The following is a 20,404-nucleotide window of genomic DNA, read 5'->3' as shown; positions in this document are numbered from 1 at the left end:
AACCTGGCGTTGGGGGCAGCCTACTACCCTATCTCCCCCTTACCCTATTGCATATGGGAATAGGGTTTTGTTGTTGTTGTTGTCTCTAACAATAAACTCATTTCCTCTCGATATGTCATTAAAAGGGATTGTGCGTCCTTTATAAATACAAAAAAAAAGGTTTGGGTTTTTTTACTCAAAAAAAGTTAAATTCAAAGAAATATTAGGAGCTTTACTTTTGAGTAAATTCTCCAAAGCAATGGAAAACAATCCCTCGCAGCTTCTTCCATCAAGTATTCTTCTTTTTTCTTTCCTTCACTTTCTCGAGAAAGTCGTATTAAATGCTGATTTGGGCTTGTTTTCTCAGAGTTGATAGACAGGTGCATAGGGTTCAAAATATGGGTTATAATGAAAGGTAACAAGGAGCTCGTGGGTACTCTTAGAGGCTTCGATGTATACGTTAACATGGTCCTTGAAGATGTTATTGAATAGTAAATTTATCCATTTTCTCTTTTAGAATCTTTCGATATAGATTAGATATTATATATCGGCTTAAACTGTCCCTGCAAAGTTTCGGTTTTCCTTTTGTTTTAGGGTTTTATGTAGAATAAGGTTATTTAGTTATGGGAAAGATTTCAATTTGGGGTTTTGATTTATGGATGTTAGCCATGTTGCCTATATTTTAGAATGGGAGAACTTATAAAATTATCGATTGAAAATACAAAGAAAAAATCTAAAATATATGATAATTTGAAACCCTGAACCAAACTGGAAATACTGAGATGACTTATAAGTTTGTTTTGATGGAGCGTGATATAGAACTCTTTCTTCACAAAAGTGACATCTTCTATTGGAGTTCACGTTTCTCGCCAAACTTTTAATAACTGATAACTTTGTATCATCAGAATCCTCGTTACAGAAGAAACCTTTAAGAACTAGCAATCTATGTAGACAAAAAGTTCGTTTAGGCTGGGTTTCTGTTCACTTAGCCGACTACACTTTGCATTCTTTTATATTGTTTCCAAATATTCATCACTTGATTGTTCGTCTTCACGTTTCTTTTATCATGCGAAGGGTTTTTCTTCTTCGTAGTTTGATTCTTTTTACTCACATGCCTGAAAAGAAAATTGATATAATGTGTGCTTGTGATTGACTTTGTTCGCTTAGCAACATATCTGTCCCATGCTTGTATTATATGTGTGTATAAGTAATTGGAGAATTTTGCCCCTAATTTTTGTTGATCATGATTGCTTCCTTGTTTTGTTGCATATCACAGTGAGATCACTTCTGAAGGAAGACGGATCACAAAGCTTGATCAAATTCTGCTTAATGGAAACAACATTGCCATTGTAAGATTTAACGGTTCCTGATTTAGTTAATGCACTTCTGCTTAGGACTATGCTTTACTTAGGATTGGCATATATTTATTGGGGAGTACAGTAAATGATTAAGCATGTGAAGTGTAGATTTCCAGCTAGGGCTAAAAGTAGTCATTTGAATAAGGGAAACCAAATGTTGCCCAACACGAAGAATTACAATGAATTTCAGTATAGAAATTTCTCGTGATAATTCGTTTTTGTACATTGCAGCTGGTCCCGGGAGGCTCACCCGATCCAGAATGAGATTGTCAGCTGCTTCCTGTTTCGATGGCATTGATTCCATGTCGATTTCCCAGTTTTAATGATAAAGTTTGATAATGGGATACCTCTTGTTATTCAACCTTCATCAATGTAAGATTCCCAAGTTCGATTATAGGACAGAGTTGGGCCAGTTGGCCACAATTACTGTAATGGTTAATGATTCGATCATGCCTATCATAACTTTGTTATTTTTTTCTCTAATTTGATTTTAGCTGCATCATCATATATGATAGGTTGAATATTTTTGCTTCTTAGAAATTGATGTTAGTTCGAGTAACTAGGTAAATTATCTTGAATCATGCCACAATTTTTGGGCGCCTTTTTCAGAGGCAAAATTTATGCACTTGTATTGTACTACCATCTTCTTCAACCTCTCCAAGCCCATTAAGTAAGAATAGCTAGGTTCTAGTTGATGTGGTTTATAAGTTCCTCTAAAACCCTACTCTGATGAAAATTGTTTTCATGATTTGCCACCCTTATCCTATGCTACGGAAAGCTTTATGCAAGCAAATAAAGTTATATAATAAGCAAAACTTAGTACATGAGGCATTGAGATTACTCCGAAGGGTATGACTAGGTTTTCAAACTTTACTATGTCCGTTTGCAGACATTGAGTTTTACCAATTCTTTTATTTTTCATATTTATGTGGAGGAAGAAAGACCTATAGGCAGTGAGATTACTTCGAAGCGACAATCCTTCCCGTGATGCTTCGGAGATAGCCATCACGATCATGTTTAGCCTCTGGAAAAATTGGAACAGGTAGGCTAGTATATATTCACTTCCATGAAAACACATTTGTCCAGTCAAACTCGAACTTACAATGTAGTCGATTTATGACCTATGGCAAACACATTTATAGTGATATTCACTATTGATTGGGTGGTTTTCTTCAACTGGAACTTGCTCAGCTGTACATTTGTATTTGCATTCTCTATAAGTGCAGGTAGGCGCTGTGGATCCAATCATCAATCTACTAGAACTTTTGTTCATTTCTTCATTATTGCTCCTGGTCTGTATTGAGATAAAAGAAGAAAATGAAATGAGAAAATGGACCTGAACTGAATTTGGAACACTTTTACCTGCAAATTGAATGGAGGGAGATGAGAGGCCTCATGTTGGAGAGTAAGCAACACTTGAGTTCTAGATCCTGCCAAAATGTAACAATCAAAATCGAATGCAATTATGTTTAGTAAGCAAATGGAAGAAAATCCCTGCTTTATTCCTACAATTTTCAACATATTCATAATCAAAAGGGAAAGTTTAGATGTGGAGGGAATCATGTGTGTTTGGTCTACAGTTGGGGAGCGTATAGCATATGCATATTGTGAGAAATTATTATATGAACCCTTTCTTGCATATGCATATTGTGAGGAATTATTATATGAATTCTTGCATATTGTGAGAAAGCAAAATGAAAGGTTTAAATCTTTAACAAAATTCAGTTCAAGGAGCAGAAACTTGGGTAATGAATCCAAAAAATAGAAAAGAAAAAATGAAACTGTTGCCTGCAAAAAATGTCATTTTTGCTGCAAAAAATGTCATTTTTGCTGCAAAACTTTTAAAAGTCTCATCTCCACCGTTATTTCTCCCTGGGATTCTCACTAGAATTCTTTAAAATCTTACATAAATTTTCATTTGAGTCATTTTGTGATTGACTGGACATAATTAAACATATTTCAATATTATTTGATTTTGAATATCTTTTTTCTTGATTGATGATCTCAACCGACATTTTCATTCTCATTTTCATTGTTTTCTGCTCTTGATCTAAATTTTATTAGAGATTTAGACCCTGTTTCTGCTCTTTATCTGAATTTTCTCAGCATTTTCTTAAGTTGAAAAATGTGAGATGAGAGATACTTTTCAAATATGGAGTGGAAAATATTGATAATGTGGCATAAAATAAGTGGATGAACCAAGGGTTTATATAATAATTTCTCGTATATTGTAGGCTAGTAAAGAATAATTGATTCGCTAAGGTAAGTTACACATTTAGTATTTAAGCTATTACTTTTATTTTGTATTGGTACTTTATTTTTTTTCTTTCAAAATCATACCTAAAGTTTTTATGTTTTATTTAAGTATTTCGTTATTAAAAACTTAACGGTGGTGTTAATGTGTCACTATAAGATAATATTAAGTCATCATTGAAAAAAATATGAAAAATGTCACATTAGCAATTCTGTTAGTTTTTTACAACGGAATACGGAATTGAAATTTAAACGTTAGATATGATTTAAAAAATAAAATTTAAATACTAAAATTAAATAAATATAATAGTTTAAATATTAAACATGTAATTTACCCTTTATGTTTTTATGACAATGGACCTCAAACACAGTGTTCAACTCAACAGTTTTAAGGTGCAGATACAATTCTCGCCGAACCAAAAGAAAAATAAAACAGCTATTGCTCCACTGTTTGAAACATTATTTAGGGTCTGATTGTTTATTGTTTTTTTTGATTTTTTTATTTTTTCAATGTTTGATGGAAAGAAAATAGTCAGTCAATGTAATTCATTTTCCTGCTCAATTGAATTTCTTTTGTATTTTATGAATTACGATCTAATTTTCCACGAGTCATTTTACGAACTTTTCAATTCAAAACATAAACACTCAAAACATTTTTGTTTTATATATTTAATATTAATAGATTATTTTAATATCATTTTTATAAAATAATAATTATAAAATAATATTTATTGATAATTTTAATAATATAATATTATTTTTATTTGTTATGATTATATTTATTATAATATAATATTTTTATTTTCAAATATAGAAAATTATTAATGAAATTAATATAAATTTATTAATTTCAAAAAAAATTATTGTATATTTCGAATATACTCCTTAAAATATAAAATAATATTCTTATTTTTTTTCTTTGTAAATATTGTATGATTTAACGAGAATCATGCAATAAAAGTATCATATGCACCTCTTTAAAAATCTCTTTAACCCTTAATGGAGGAAAATAAAATCTCTTTAACCCTTAATGGAGGAAAATAAAACACGCAGATTACTTAAAACAGGAACAGCATAACATTAACTCCCAAAGGAGTCCCAAAGAAAAGAAAAATGATAAACTCATCGAGCCGGACTCGTCGTACTGCAGTAAGGCTCCCACTTTTGCCATGGGGTATTCCAATCGGTGAATCTCAGTCACTCACACTAGCCAACTTAACCAAACAGTCTACCACCCGATTACCTAGTCGAGAGACATGCTGGAAACAAATATATTAGTCCTTCTGAACAAGATCAATAATGTGAGCAATGATGAAAATGGTGTCGCGACTAGCTCCATTAGATTGAAGGACTCGCACCGCTTCCATGCAATCCAACTCAACCATCACGCGACGAAACCCCCTTTCCCATGCACACAAAGGACAATGAAGACACCGCATAACTCTGCTTCCACAATCGGGGAGATACCAATAAACGCATAAAAGTTAATTAACCAACGTCCATCACTGTCTAGAATGACTCCCCTGGCGGTGTGCCCATCGCTCGAGTTACAACCTCCATCCAAATTAAGTTTCACCCAACCATTCCTCGGGCATTGCCAAAGAACACTGTCCTCAATTCGGCCAATGTTTGTTTTTGGTAGTCTTCGACACAACTTGGTTTCTCATCTAGCTTCACTACACAGCAGATGCAGTCTCATACTTTGTTCGATAATGGTGTCGTATTCATCCAAAGGGTTGTTAAAAAACCTAATATTCTGATCAAACCAAACAGAATAGTCCAATCCTACACATTAGGCGCAAACTGTGCAGCGTTGGTGAGGTTAATTGTAACACCCCAGACCGATACGGGTGACCCGATCCGAAGTGTCACATTAGGGCCATCTGAGCGACCCACAGTAAAAAAATATAGCGGAAAATTTAAAACTTTTATTAAAACATGTAAACTCATAATATCATTTATAAATACAATAGTAAATTTTACCAGTATTCAGAAATAAAAAATATTTTCAGACTTGTATATAAAACAAAATACAACCTACATGCCCCCTATTCACATGTACCATACTTTGCCAGCAACACCGAAGGAACTCCCTTACTGATGTCAATAGATGCACTGATACGATTATTTTAACCTGAAACGAAGAGTAATAGAGTGAGCTTTGTGAAGCTCACTAATACGGAACTACGAAATGATGCTGAAGAACATGAAGATAACAAATAATCATATGTTTCCTTATTGGTTCAGACATCTATAGATTTTTAGGTTGAGCTGAGGTCCCACTGATATCTCAGGTAGTAACAAACAGTAAGCTTTTAGATCGGATGAAAATATTTCGGATGTCTGATTTCAGGAGATCAGGATAGGTTATCTAGTGTGTCCCCACAAACCATTTAAAACATGTTTTCAAAACCATAGTAGTCCCTCCAACCGAACGCCAATACAGTTTCCCATAACTACATAACCTAAGGGGGTACCTTGGGGCCTGAGACCCTACCCAAGACAATTCTCGGGGCTACGGAGGCTTACCCATGAAAAATATCAGGGCCGTAGAGCCTACCCAAGGGTCACCTTAGGTCCATAAGGAATTACCAGTCGGTGCAAAACCTATAAAAGGAATTAACCACAACGACTGAACCTATCAGAGTCTTCATACCAGATCCCATAATACTCCAAATAAAAAAAATTCCGTTAGTAGACGGAGATATCAGAAATCAAAATAGAATTCAAATCATATATCATAACATAATCCATATTAGAAATCATAACATAAATCAGATAAAACATTCATGTGATTAGGGAACACACTAGAGTTTCTAGATATTATTAGGAGATACTTGATAATCTTATAGGAAAGAGAAATACAATTATTCAGTATACGAATAAAATGCCGGAAGTTTGAATCACTATCAGAAGTGTTCATTAGCTGACAGAATCATTTGGTATTCAAAATGTGATTTATGAGAATCATATTGTATTCAGACATTTTTTAGAGGCACTAAGAAATCAGAAGGGTGTTCGGAGTCCTTTGCGTCTGAGTTACTTATGTTTTCAAATATGATCGAAGTGATTCTATTATTCAGGAACATTAGGGGTGTTTTGGGTATTAGGTTCTTAGAGAATTCATAGTGATTTGTTGATAAGGGAGAAACGAAGATTCATGACAATTACCATCTATGTCGATCGATCGGATTATCAAATAACTCTAGTTGAACAACTCCCAGAACTAATACTTTTCGACTAGTCAATTCATTTCCCTTCTAGGGTATTCAATCATTCCTGGGCTTGGTGACATTCTTGGGTCATTTGCATTTCAGGGGTATTTTTGTCATTTTACAGATATAGGTTATTTAAGTCATTTCCTTCCGTCTGATCTTATTATTTAATTCAAACTTATCATTTATTTCAGTCATTTCGAACAATTCTGACAAAAGAACACCCTCAATAAATTATTCTTCAGATATTTACTCATAACTCTGAGATTTTTGGGTCAATTACCTTCTCAAATGTTACGAACGGATTTTCAGGAAATTTCTGTACCAAAGTAGGATCTTAACAATTAAATCAATAATTTATCGGGTTGGGTACGAATTCTCAAGATAATTTCTCATTCAGGGTCAACTGGGACTATTTTTATCTCTCAAGGGCATTTTCGTAAATTCTTAACCATGTAATTCCGATATTAAAACTCTTAACAAGGATAAATAGAATTTAAATATCCTAGGATTAATTCTTTTTCCAAATAATCTTTGAACTTGAAATTATTCCTTATCAAACTTCTAATTTCTTGTACATGCCATCATAATTTTATTCAGTTACCGAATTTTTACTGCATTCGGATCGAATTTAGGAATTAATTAACTATCCAGATGAGATCAAACATTTTTATTCATGCATTTACCAATACCAAATGTTCCATAAAGCATGAAAAGATAGTAATGTATTACCTCAGTTTTCATGCCATATCGATCGACCAATAAATCTCCAGTCGATCACCCTCGATCTTTAATTCAACGTTCAATAATTCCTCGAATACAAAGCAATCAAAATTACATCAGAAACAAACTTAATTGTGAAAAATAGAACGAATCAGGTGATTAATCAGTGAAAAACAACTTATCGGGTTTGAATTTGGTGAAACGAACCTAAAAAACAGACTCTGGACGTCGAAAAACGTCAGGATAGGTATTCTCAAAAAAAGTAAACGGTCCTATCAATAACGATCAACGGTCCTATCAAAGGCAATCAACGGCTAGGTAGCTCAGCGGCTTGGCTTGACTTGGCTCAAACCGGTCCAGCCAGTTTAGATTGGTCCATTCGGTCAGACCGGTTCAGCCTACTCCCCAGGCTTCCAGACGAAGCCCACTTGCAAGGCGTGGCACGTGTGGCAGACCCGGTTGTCGGTTCGACGTGAAATTTTCCAGATTTATAGATCGACAACCCGGGAGTTTCGTGCAAGTGTTATTTTTCAACAAAACATAACGAATTATAAAATTTTAAAACTTACAAACCTCTCCAACGGTGGCCGGTGAGTGACGATGACGAATCAACAACGGTGGGATGATTTTAGTCGGGTTTTGAGCTCACGGTGACGGTGAGTCCGATGGTGTAGGAGTGTGATAAACGGGTGGCCAGCTAGACCGAAATCAACGAAAAACCAACGGTGATCGAGTTAAAATCGACAAAGCTTTCAGTTGAGTTTTACGGCGAATGACACCGATTCACGACATAATAAAGGTCATATTTATGGTAAGTCTATTGGTGGTTTCGGATCGACGAACGATGGTCGGACGGTGGTGAATCGGAGCTATAAAAGGGTCGACGAGAGAGGGAATTTGGGGAAAACTTTTGGGGTTATTCCACAGGGGGAGATTTGCTTTCAGAGACCAAACTTTCAACATTTATTTTTTTCTCTGCCGACACAAAATGGGCAAATTTGGGCTCAAGTCCCTGAAATTTCCTTCACTTCTTAAAATGGTATGCCAACTTTGCGATTTTACACTATAATCCTCAATTTTTTCCAAAATACCGCTTTAATTCAATACTTTAAAATTTCTAAAACTTAGCCTCTAAATTGGGGTGTGACAATTTTCCCCTCCTTAAAAGAATTTCGACCTCGAAATTCATTCATATCATATAATTACAGACATGAAACTCCCATAAGTTCTTCCATGTCTTCTTGTAGCTTTTACAGAAGCACATATCCTCTATTAATCTTTAACCAGCTGAGTATACATTTTCATCAGAACTCTTCCTCATTCCAATAAAAGAATCAAAACGGATTTATCATTGTGGGATCAATTCAGCATTGGATACGATAATAGGTTCATAGAGCATTAACAAATCCTAATTTCATGTTCGGAGCCAGGTCAGAATTTCTCGAATGAGTAACTCTCACATTACTCGTAAGGTACTTTACAGAGTTTAGAAAAATGCTACTGGTAGTCCTTTATGCAAAGGTAGAGCCCTAACGGATAGAAAACTTAGATTAGCTCGTTATATAGAGGGACTGGACCTTGGAGTTCTGGCTCAGCGATGTACGATTGTAGTCTAGGGACATGTACCGATCAAACATCTTTTGACGTTCGACCAGGCGGTCTATTCAGAAAACTCGACTCAACCTAAGTTTTGATACCAGTAAATATAACACCCCCAGACCAATGCGGGTGACCCGATCCAATCCGATATTTCACATTAGGGCCACCTGACCGACCCACAGTAAAAAAACATAGCGAAAAATTTAAAACTTTTATTAAAACATGTAAACTCATAAAATCATTTATAAATACAATAGTAAACTTTATCAGTATTAAGAAATAAAACAGATTTTCAGACTCGTATATAAAACAAAATACAACCTACATGCCCCCTATACACATGTACCATACTTTGCCAGCAACACCGAAGGAACTCCCTTACTGATGTCGATAGATGCACTGGTACGATTATTTTAACCTAAAAATGTGAGTAACAGAGTGAGCTTTGGGAAGCTCATTAATACGGAACTACTAGATGATGCTCAAGAACATGCAGATAACAGACAATCATATGTTTCCTTATTGGTTCAGACATCTATAGATTTTTAGGCTAAGCCGAGGTCCCACTGATATCTCAGGTAGTAACAGACAATAAGCTTTCAGATCGGATGGAAATATTTCGGATGATTGAGTTTAGGAGATCATGATAGGTTATCTAGTGTGCTCCCGCAAAACCATTTAAAACATGGTTTCATAACCATAGTAGTCCCTCCAACCGAATGCCAATGCAGTTCCTCACAACTACATAACCTAAGGGAGTACCTTAGGGCCTGAAAGTCTACCCAAAACAATTATCGGGGCCATGGAGGCTTACCTAAGAAAAATCTCAGGGTCGCAGAGCCTATCCAAGGGCCGCAGAGCCTATCCAAGGGTCGCCTTAGGTCCATAAGGAATTACCAGTTGGTGCATAACCTATAAAAGGAATTAAGCTCAACGACTGAACCTGCCAGAGTCTTCATACCAGATCACAGAATACCCTAAATAAAACATTTTTTGTTAGTAAATGGAGATATCAGAATTCAAAATAGAATTCAGGTCAGATATCAAAACATAATCTAGATCATAAATTAGAACAAAAATCAGATAAAACATTTTTCGTCAGTAAATGGAGATATCAGAAATCAAAACAGAATTCAGATCAGATATCATAACAGAATCCAAATAAGAAATCAGATAAAACATTCATGTGATTAGGGAACACACTAGAGTTTCGAGATATTATTCGGAGATATTGGATAATCTTATCGGGCAGAGAAACATAGTTTTTCAGTATACCGATAGAATGTCGTAAGTTTGAATCACTATCGAAAGAGTTTATTAGCTGACGAAATCATCAATTATTCAGAATGTGATTTATCATAATCATATTATATTAAGACATTTTTCGGAGGCACTAAGAAATCAAAATGGTATTTAAAGTCCTTTGCATCTGACTTATTTATGTTTTCAGATATTACTGGAGTCATTCTATTATTCAGAAAAATCAGGGGCATTTTAGGTATTAGGTTCTTAGAATATTCATAGTGATTTGCTGATAAGGGAGAAACGAAGATTCAGGAAAATTACCATCTATGTCGATCGATCGAATTATCGAACAACTCGAGCTGAACAACTCCCAGAACTAATACTTGTCGACTGGTCAATTCATTGCCCTTCCAGGGTATTCAATCATTCCTGGGCTTGGTGATATTCTTGGGTCATTTTCATTCCAAGGGTATTTTGGTCATTTTACAGATCCAAGATATTTCAATCATTTCCTTCCGTCCAATCTTATTATTTAATTCAAACTTATCATCTATTTTAGTCCTTTCGAACAATTATGACAAAAGAACACCTTCGATAAATTATTCTTTAGATATTTACTCATAACTCGAAGATTTTCGGTTAATTCCTTCTTAAATGTTACGAGCGTATTATCAGGATTTTTCTATACCAAAGTAGGATCTTAATAATTAAATCAATAATTTATCGGGTTAGGTACTAATTCTCAGGGTACTTTCTCATTCAGAGTATCATACTATTTTTATCTCTCAAGGGCATTTTCGAAAATTCATAACAAGGTAATTTCGATATTAAAACTCTTAACAAGGATAAATAGAATTTAGAGATCCTAGGGTTAATTGTTTTTTTTTGAATAATCTCTAAACTTGAGATTATTCCTTATTAAACTTCTAATTTCTTGTACAAGCCATCATAATTTTATTCAGTTACCGACTTTTTACCGCATTTAGATCGAGTGTAGGAATTAATTAACTACCCAGATGAGACCAAACATTTTCATTCATGCATTTACCAATACCAACATATTTCATTAAGCATGAAAAGGTAGTAATATATTACCTCGATTTTCATGCCATATCGATTGACCAAAAAATCTCCATTCGATCACCCTCGATCATTAATTCAACGTTCAATAATTCATCGGATACAAAGCAATCGAAATTACTTCAGAAACGAAGCTTAATTGTGTAAAACAGGTCGAATCGGGTGATTAATCAGTGAAAAATAGCTTACAGGGTTCTAATTAGGTGAAACGGACCCTAAAAATAGACTCAGGACGTCAAAAAACGTCAGGATAGGTGTTCTCGAAAAAAGTCAACGGTCCGGTCAACGACGGTCAATGGTCAATGACGGTCAACGATGATCAACGGCTAGTCGGCTCAGTGGCTCAGCTCGGCTCACCTCGGACCGGTCCAGCCTACTCCTCAGGCTGCCAGACGAAGCCCACTCGCAGGGCATAGCGCGTGCGGTGGATCTGGTCGCCGGTTTGGCATGAAATATTCCATATTTTTAGATCGAGACCCCTGGAGTCTCATGCAAGTGTTATTTTTCAACGAAACATAACGAATTGCATAATTTTAAAACTTACAAACTTCTCCAATGGTGGCCGGCGAGTGATGATGACGGATCAACAACGGTGCGACGATTTCAGTTGGGTTTTCAGCGCACGGTGACGGTGAGTCCGATTGTAATACCCCAAAAATTTAGACTATGACCAAAATGAAAATTTTGAAAGTTTGACAGTCAAAGTATAAAACTTGGGAAAAGTCTAGGGAATTAAGTAATAAATTTCCTAAAAATAATTGTATTCCATAAAAGATGGTTTACTCTTGAGAGTGAAGTTTTATGGAAAACATATTTTTGGAATTTGAATTTTAGTAAAGAAAAACTAGAAAGGGTTAAAGTTCGATAAGGAATCGGTAATTTCGATCGAATTGGAATTTTACAAAAATTTGAAGGATGTTATAAAATGGTTGGAAATATTATTTTAATATTTTAGATAAGAGAAATTGGTATGGATATGTGCAAATTTTCAGATTTTACCGAAACAGTGGAATTTAGTGACTAAAACGCAATTTTTGAAAATTCAAGAGAAATTTAGAAATAAAAGTCAAATTAATTTATATTTGACTTTGTAATATGATAATGACCAGATGACTTGGTTTTATGGTGAATATGGAAATTCATTAATGGCAAAAATGGAAATTCCTATAGGATTGAATAAACAAATGCTATCATAATATATATTGCCATGTGATAGATTAAATTATCATAAAATATCAATCATGGAAGAGCATTTCCAGCTTCTTCTTCCTCAAGGGCCGGCACTTTCAAGCAAGAAAGGTAAACATCTTTAGTTTTAATTTTGAAGCTATTTCTTGAGAATTAGACTCAGTGTGGTTAGGAAAAATGTTCTACGTTAAATTCTCTATATTTTGACATGAATATTGCTAGGGTTCATGTTCAAGTTCATATTGAGTTGATGAAAGGGGAAGTTTATTCCTGTGTTTTAGGGGTTATGAAGAGTTAAGTGATTATAAAGAATTGGTTGTAAGAAATGATGAAGAACCTAAGAATGAAGTTAAAGAAAACAGTTTGGATGTTTAATCTGGCAGTAGGTTCGAAAATTCACCAGAAATTATATAAAAATAATTTCGATGTTATTTTTATATATTATGTTCATACATCGATCTATTTTCTTTTAAAATAAACGGGGATCAATTTCAAGGTGTATACAAAGAGATATGAACTTTGAACCAAGGAAAGATCAGAAAAATAGGACAACAGATTCTGCAAAACAGATTCTGCTGGTTAACTTTGAAAATTCACCATAAATTGTACATAATGAATTAGAATGAGTTATTTATATGGATAGATTCTTATTTGAGTATAGTTTTCAACGGAAGAAACAAAATTAAATTCTAGTGTGTATATCAATACAAAATATTGATTCTTTAAAGGCAGTGCAAGTTGTCGGAATATGGAAATTTTAGAAAGTCTGGTGATTGTAATACAAATTTCGAATGATTGGGAGTGTTTATTGTAATTATGCCTTTGTATGGGTACTTGGTTTATAATCCTTTCAATACTGGAATTTTTGATATTAAGAATTCAAGTGGTAAAATGGTGAAGGGCCGTTTTGAGTAAATTGGAAAAGTTGGTTCCAATATTAAAAAGAATTAATAAGAATTAAAGTAGTTGGTGGTGAATAGTTTGAAGTATGATTATGGAATTTATTTTGGAAATATGTTCATGTTAGTACAATACTAACATTTATATAGTTATGAATCTATATTTTGCACAGATCATGATTTACTCGGTGTTCAAAGCAATTCGTGTATAAAAGGAAAGGGTTATTATGGACAATAGTGAGGCACATATGTTTGAAATTATAAAGTGTCAAGGTGAGTGCAATACATGCATGAAATTATACATGGATGATGTATACATCAATAGGAACACTTGTGATAAGTCGACCTTATTTATATCAGCATGATTTTATATCATTTTTATAAATTGACATTGATATGTCAGAGTATGAAATTAAAATGCATTGATCATGAAAAATATGATATTTTACCATGAATGTTTTCGGGTATGAACTGCCCAATGTTAAATTTGATAATATACTTTGCCATGGTTGGATCAAATAAAATAGACTATATTCCTAAGTAAGTCATTGAGGGACAGGGTATAGTTGGCATGCCATAGAGTATAGCAACTGCAGGTTTATATTAGCACTATAGTGTATAAAGACGCTAAGTGCAGGTTTATGTCCGGATTAGCACTATAGCTTAAGCTTAGTGTAGGTGGTGGGAACGACCTTATGTGTATTGTCCGGATTAGCACTATGGCGCAAGCTTAGTATAGGTTTAGCACTACGGTGCAGGTATTTTACTCGAATACCAGGGTCCTCAGGGTTGTATATTGGGATATAGGCTATGATTTATGGATAATGGTTTATTTCTTAGTAAATGGTAAGCATGAAAATAAGCTTACGAGCTTATAATAATGGTAAGTATGTTGATAAAATAAGCTTACGAGCTTATGGTACAAATGGTAAGTATTTTGGTAAAATAAGCTTATGAGCTTATGGTTATTAAATGGTAAAATATTGGATATGTTGGTATTATGATTTTATGGCATTTTGAAATTTACATTAAAAATCATGCATGAATTGTATTGCATTGTTAAATGTTTTAATTACCTCACTAAGTATATACTTAGCGTGTGATGATTTTCACGCGTAGGTAAAAAGCGGAATAAAGAGTTCAAAGTGATATCAAGCATCGAGAGGTATATTTCAATATCATTAAAATATCCGACAATGGAATTTGATTTTAGGTAGTGGCATGTAATTTGAAAATGTTCAATTTATTTGTTGAATAAATTTTGGAAATTTTTATAATGATGAAAGATTAATTTTTATGAATTTATATGTATTTTCGGAAGTTACTATAGCGGTTACTGGAGCCTGAACAGTAACCACGTTTTAAGCAAAATTTCCAGATGTATTTTTTTAAGAAAATAAATTTTTAAATCACTTGTAAAAGTGGAAATGGTTTTAATTATTCGGGTGACATCTATAATCTGTATAGGTATAATTATACGGGTTATGGGTGTTACACTGATGGTGTAGGAGGTGTGATAAACGGGTAGCCAGATCGACCGAAATCGAAGGAAAACAAACGGTGATAGAGTTAAAATCGACGAAGCTTTCGGTTGAGATTTACGGTTAATGTCGTCGATTCACGACGGAATAAAGGTTGGATTCTTTTCTCTTTTCAATGGTGAGTCTATTGGTGGTTTCGGATCCACGAATGATGGCCGGATGGTGGAGAATCGGAGCTACAAAGGGGGTCGACGGGGGAGAGAATTTGAGGAAACTTTTGGGGTTCTTCCACGGGGGGAGATTTGCTTTCAGAGACCAAACTTTCAACATTTATTTTTTCTTTGCCGACACAAAATGGACAAATTCGAGTTTAAGTCCATAAATTTTCCTGCACTTCTTAAAATGGTCTTCCAGCTTTACAACTTTATACTTTAATCTTCAATTTTTTTCAAAATACCGCTTTAATTCAATACTTTAAAATTTCTAAAACTTAGCCTCTAAATTGGGGTGTGACATTAATCAACAGCTAGTTATTAAACTCCAACGTGAGGAACTCATACAAGTGCTCTGTTCAGATAAACGTTGCCCATATCAACATTGTCCTCGGACACCTCCTTGAACACATGATCGGTGTCTTTAATGGCAGCATGGCACACCGAAATTGATTATCGGCAGTGAGTGAGTTGCTTATTCCCAACAAGCCATAAGAAAATCTTAACTTTCTGAATTCTTTTGAAACCATGAATGACCTTCCATGAACGGTTGTTGGCAGCTACAGTTGGTCCACATCTAACTTTGTACGCCGATCTTATCAAGAATTGGCGACTCGATTGTACTTGCTAACCAACCGTATCGTAATTCCTCGTTACTTATTATCCTCAAGTTTCAGCTATATAGAGCAAAATAAATTCAAGAAAAAGACGGTTGAAACGATCCCAAAACCAATTACTGGCTCCATCCCCCATGCTCTCCACCGTTAACTCCCTACCTGATGAAGCACAACCACCGATCGCGCCAAAACTCTATTGCACGATCGTTCCCAGCACAATATACCACATTGTCACAAACATCATTCCACACCATACAAAGGCCTTTCCATAAACTTGAACAATTACGCGAGGATAGCTTCTCTGGCAGGAGCTCTATGCATTTGTACTTCGCATGAAGGAAAGGACCCACAAAGCATCCTTATTCCTAATAAGGTTGAAAACCATCTTCATTAAGAACGAATCATTGAGAGTAGCTAGATTAATGAAGCCAAGTTCGCCCTTGGGACGTTAGTCGACACATATCCTCCCACCACACCAAATACACGCCCTTGTTATTCTAAGAAATACACCAAACAAAGCGTTTAATTAATCGTTCTAACTCCAAACAAGTTTTCATGTGTAAGATTGTCGTTTGCATGGTATAAATCGAGAGTGCCGCCAGAACTAATTTTGCTAGTGTAAGTCAATGATAAATTCTTTGCCGCCCATCCTGATAATTTATTCTTCACCATCTGAATTAAGTAGGCATACGACTCTGAGGTAACATGCTTATGAAGTAAAGGAACACCCAGGTAGCGCCATAAGTCGTTTACCTCTTGGAACCTAAAAGTACCACTGATCTGACCACGTAAAAAGGCATGAACATTTTTAAAAAAGAAAATGATGGTCTTTGCTCAACTCACCTTGTGACCAGAGACCTCACAAAAATGATCTAGCACCCGACGAACCACTATACACTGCTCTAATGATGCCTCCGGAAAGAGTAGTATATCATTTGTAAAGAGAGATGAGAAATACTAGGAGGTTTCCATTCCTAAGAATCAATAAACGCCCGGATAACCTGCGTAAATCGTTCCATACATAACAAAAACAAGTATGGAGAAAAAGGATCACTTTGCCGAATTCCCCATGAGGGAATAAAAGACTCAGTTTGTGCTTCATTCTATAAGATTTGTGTGGACAAACAATATGAATGATCAAGTTCCGTAACTGAGAAGGCAAACCAATATCCAATAAGGTGTCTGTAATGAAACTCCATTCTAGCCGATCATAAGCTTTCTCTAAATCAATCTTTATAGTCATCCGCGTTTTCATCCGTAGCCTCCTTCGCATGGTATGAATAACATCCTAGGTGATAACTATGTTATCCGTGATGGATCTTCCCAAAAACAAACTAGTCTGATTGTATAACACCCAAAAGGTTTAACATGATTCACTATAACCTCAGTAATTGTCTTATAATTGGCATTACACAAACTTATGGGTCGAAATTGACTAACCCATTCAGGATTGGGAACTCTCGGAATAAGGACGAGCAACGTTTTATTAAGCTTATAGGGAATCATAGCATTCCTGAAGACCCGTTGAACACAATGGAGAACCAAAATTCCAACGATATTTCAGTTCTTCTAATAAAATCCCGTTTGAAGATCATATATGTCAGGAGCTTTAAGGCTACCTATATGAAAAGCTGAACCTCTTACTTCCTCAATCGAAACCTAGCACACTGAGCCTCAGCCGTGTCACGACTAATAGGGTTGAATAGCCCCCTTGAAGCAAATTATCTTCTCGAAGAACCAGAAGAAGTGAAAAGCTGTCTATAAAAATTACAAACCCTGGATGCCAATTCTCGTGAACCAGAGCTTTAAAGATTCTCCTGAAAGTAGGGCTAGTTGTAACTTGACAGTTCCAAAAAGCAAACAACATAACAAAAAGTAATGAAAACAAAACGACTTACTGCTCGCCAAGTTGCGTGTCTATTCCATGAACAGCTATACCACCTTCCGTGTCGAGGTTCATAGCTTCAATAGTGCCATCTTCCGTAGACATGGTCACCACTTTAGTAACCTGGCTACCACTTGCGGCTAAATTTCTGATTTCATGCATCATAGCTTGATTTCCCAAGCCATCCAGCTACTACAATAACTGTCACACCCACTCAGCAGGCGCTGATTGAGACTACGACCGATTATCCACCTGCTTCCATATTAAAATTCTCTTTCGATTGATATCCCAACCATGTTTACTTCCATTAGATCAATTCCTACCTTGTTTCTTAGTTCCCACTTCTTTGATCTCTAAACCAGGCTCAACAATGGAAACTATACCGTGCTTTCCTCCATCTCTACCAACTTGATGTTTAGAAACATTTGCTACCTTATCAGCATCCAACGAAATGAATTCCATATCAATGGACGTGCTCGTAACAACCTTTGACTTTTGTGCCTTGCTGTCAGGGTTCGACATTAAATATAGATATCATTTCTTGTAATTGATCTAGAGGATCCTCCTGTGGTTACTCTGTCCTTACCCTTCTACCCGTGAGACCCCTTAGTTGGACCCAAGACCTTCGACACCTCACTTTTATTCGAGACTTATACCATTTTTATAACTTCCCCATCTCCACCTAAAGCCACAAACCTTGAGCCATTAGCATGCTCTACTCGAGAACAATTACTCTTGACATCCTTCTTTTGAACATTCTACTGCATTCGATTAGGTACGACCATCCAGGGATCATAAAGGTCCGTCGCTGGAGGTTCAGCAGTTTGTGCAAATATTTATTGTACATCCATATTACTAGGTCCCTCAATCGGAGGATTTAAAGTAGCACAATTTTCCTTCGAATGATCGTAGATACCACAACCAAAGCAAATTTGAGTAAGCCCCTCATACTCCAACTTTTGAAAAAAAATTATCAATGTCAATACTCAAACGTAATGGCTTATTCAAGTCCACCATGACGGACAAACAAGTTGATATGCTAACGATCAACCAAATAATGTCAATAGGGGGTGAATTGGCCTTTTAAAAAATTTTACGGTGGAAGCAACCAAAAAATGAAATTGCACAAGGAATTTAGAGTGGTTCGACTTTCTAAACAAAAATATGCATCCACAACCTTAGCATCGACACTAAGAATTTCTCAATTCCATTAGATTTGCTAACCTTTGAGTATAAGGTGTAACCTTACAATGACATACAATGTTTATACCCCAAAACATTGCTTTACACTCCCTCCACAAGAGGAATTACAAATTTAACAAACAAAAGAAAACCTCATAAAGGCAAACATGTTTACAACTAATTAAGCACACACCCAAATTACACTTGAGAAAAAATAAACAAGATGCTCACAAGTGTATTACAAAGAAGTATGATATTTTAGCTCTAAAACTTTTTTTTGTGTTGGTTTTCTTGTAATTAACTTTCTTGTTGTTATCCATTTGAATATTGATCTTTTTTTATGTCTTCTAACATCATTCTAGCCTTTGGAGCTTTGGAGGATTGATTAGAGCCGTTGGATTCATTAATTTTGAGTATTTAAAGCCCACATGCACATTTGGTATCAATACCGAGTAGTTGGTATTGAAACCTGTTGGGAGCGTCGGTGCACCCCATGGCGCAGCTAAAACAAAACTCGACGGTCTCACCAGCGATCCAATTACGAAAAACCAAAATCGGAAGGAAATGATACGAATACTTATAGTGGGTTCCTTGAAAAACAACATCGATTAATGGTGATCATGAACGGTTCGAATCGTAAGCCTCCACGAAAATACGTCTCGACCACTACTCAATTCACCCGATTGACAGCAAAATTTTTCTTTTCCCAAAAGCAATTTTGAGAAAACGGTTGAAGATAGAATGGTTGCTAGACCTTACACAACTATAAATATCCGAGTTACCCTAACATATTAGGGATTTTTGGTTATTTCGAATTAATTAAATTCTTATTTAATTAATTCAAATTAAATATCCATTAAATACTTATAATCTGAATTACACTCTTTAGCATTTATTTAAATATCCATTAAAAGAGTTGTAATAAGAATTATATTCTTTTAATGTTTACTTATTATATTCGGGATAATTAAAATCATATGTATATAAAATATATATATATATATTAACTCTAGATATATTTTAGTAACGTACAACAAATTGTACATCATTGCTTATTTCAATCCTAGGGTGTGACCTTGTAATTTCTTATAACATTAGTAGTAATTATTAGAACAATTCTAATATTACATACAATGAGTGACATCTAGCAATATATTATTGTCACCTAAGTTACAAGAAATTATGATTCGACATATCATCTTCATGATTAACTCTTTTATGTATTACATCCTTTTGTCCTTTATATCTAGAATAGGTACAAGTCTTGGAATAGTCACACTTGTATAGCCCATCTATTATTTCTTGATATCTGGAGTAGACTATAATTAACGAATAATTTGTGATATCTCATATCAACTTATTCGAGCATGGCCATGCATTTCTAGTCTCACTCAATCAAGTGGCCTGTGATAAATTTTCTATTATGTAGGAAGGACAAATCCTATCTTAATCATACACACCCCACTACATATATCGAGATATATTCAA

At 35.0% G+C, this 20,404-nt stretch overlaps 1 protein-coding gene across 1 annotated transcript; it reads left to right on the top strand.

Moving 5' to 3' along the window:
* Positions 1-367: 367 nt before the first annotated feature.
* On the top strand, positions 368-1,850 carry LOC120208613 (sm-like protein LSM5). Its single transcript, XM_039207843.1, has 3 exons — positions 368-470; positions 1,256-1,328; positions 1,569-1,850. The coding sequence occupies exons 1-3, from the start codon at positions 388-390 to the stop codon at positions 1,599-1,601; spliced, it is 189 nt and encodes a 62-aa protein (XP_039063774.1). The 5' UTR covers positions 368-387; the 3' UTR covers positions 1,602-1,850.
* The last annotated feature ends 18,554 nt before the right edge of the window (positions 1,851-20,404 follow it).

The sequence above is a fragment of the Hibiscus syriacus genome, unplaced genomic scaffold (genome assembly GCF_006381635.1).
Source record: "Hibiscus syriacus cultivar Baekdansim isolate YM2019G1 unplaced genomic scaffold, ASM638163v2 tig00016725_pilon, whole genome shotgun sequence".
Lineage (NCBI taxonomy): Eukaryota > Viridiplantae > Streptophyta > Magnoliopsida > Malvales > Malvaceae > Hibiscus > Hibiscus syriacus.
Note: the sequence above shows the minus strand (reverse complement) of the source record. Positions and strands in the feature narration are given on the sequence as shown.

Coding starts and splice junctions, on each gene's coding strand:
- LOC120208613 (XM_039207843.1), top strand. CDS start 388: ATGAAAGGTAACAAGGAGCTCGTGGGTACTCTTAGAGGCTTCGATGTA. Junction 471..1,255: donor CTTGAAGATGTTATTGAATA/GTAAATTTATCC, acceptor TGCATATCACAG/TGAGATCACTTCTGAAGGAA. Junction 1,329..1,568: donor ATGGAAACAACATTGCCATT/GTAAGATTTAAC, acceptor TGTACATTGCAG/CTGGTCCCGGGAGGCTCACC.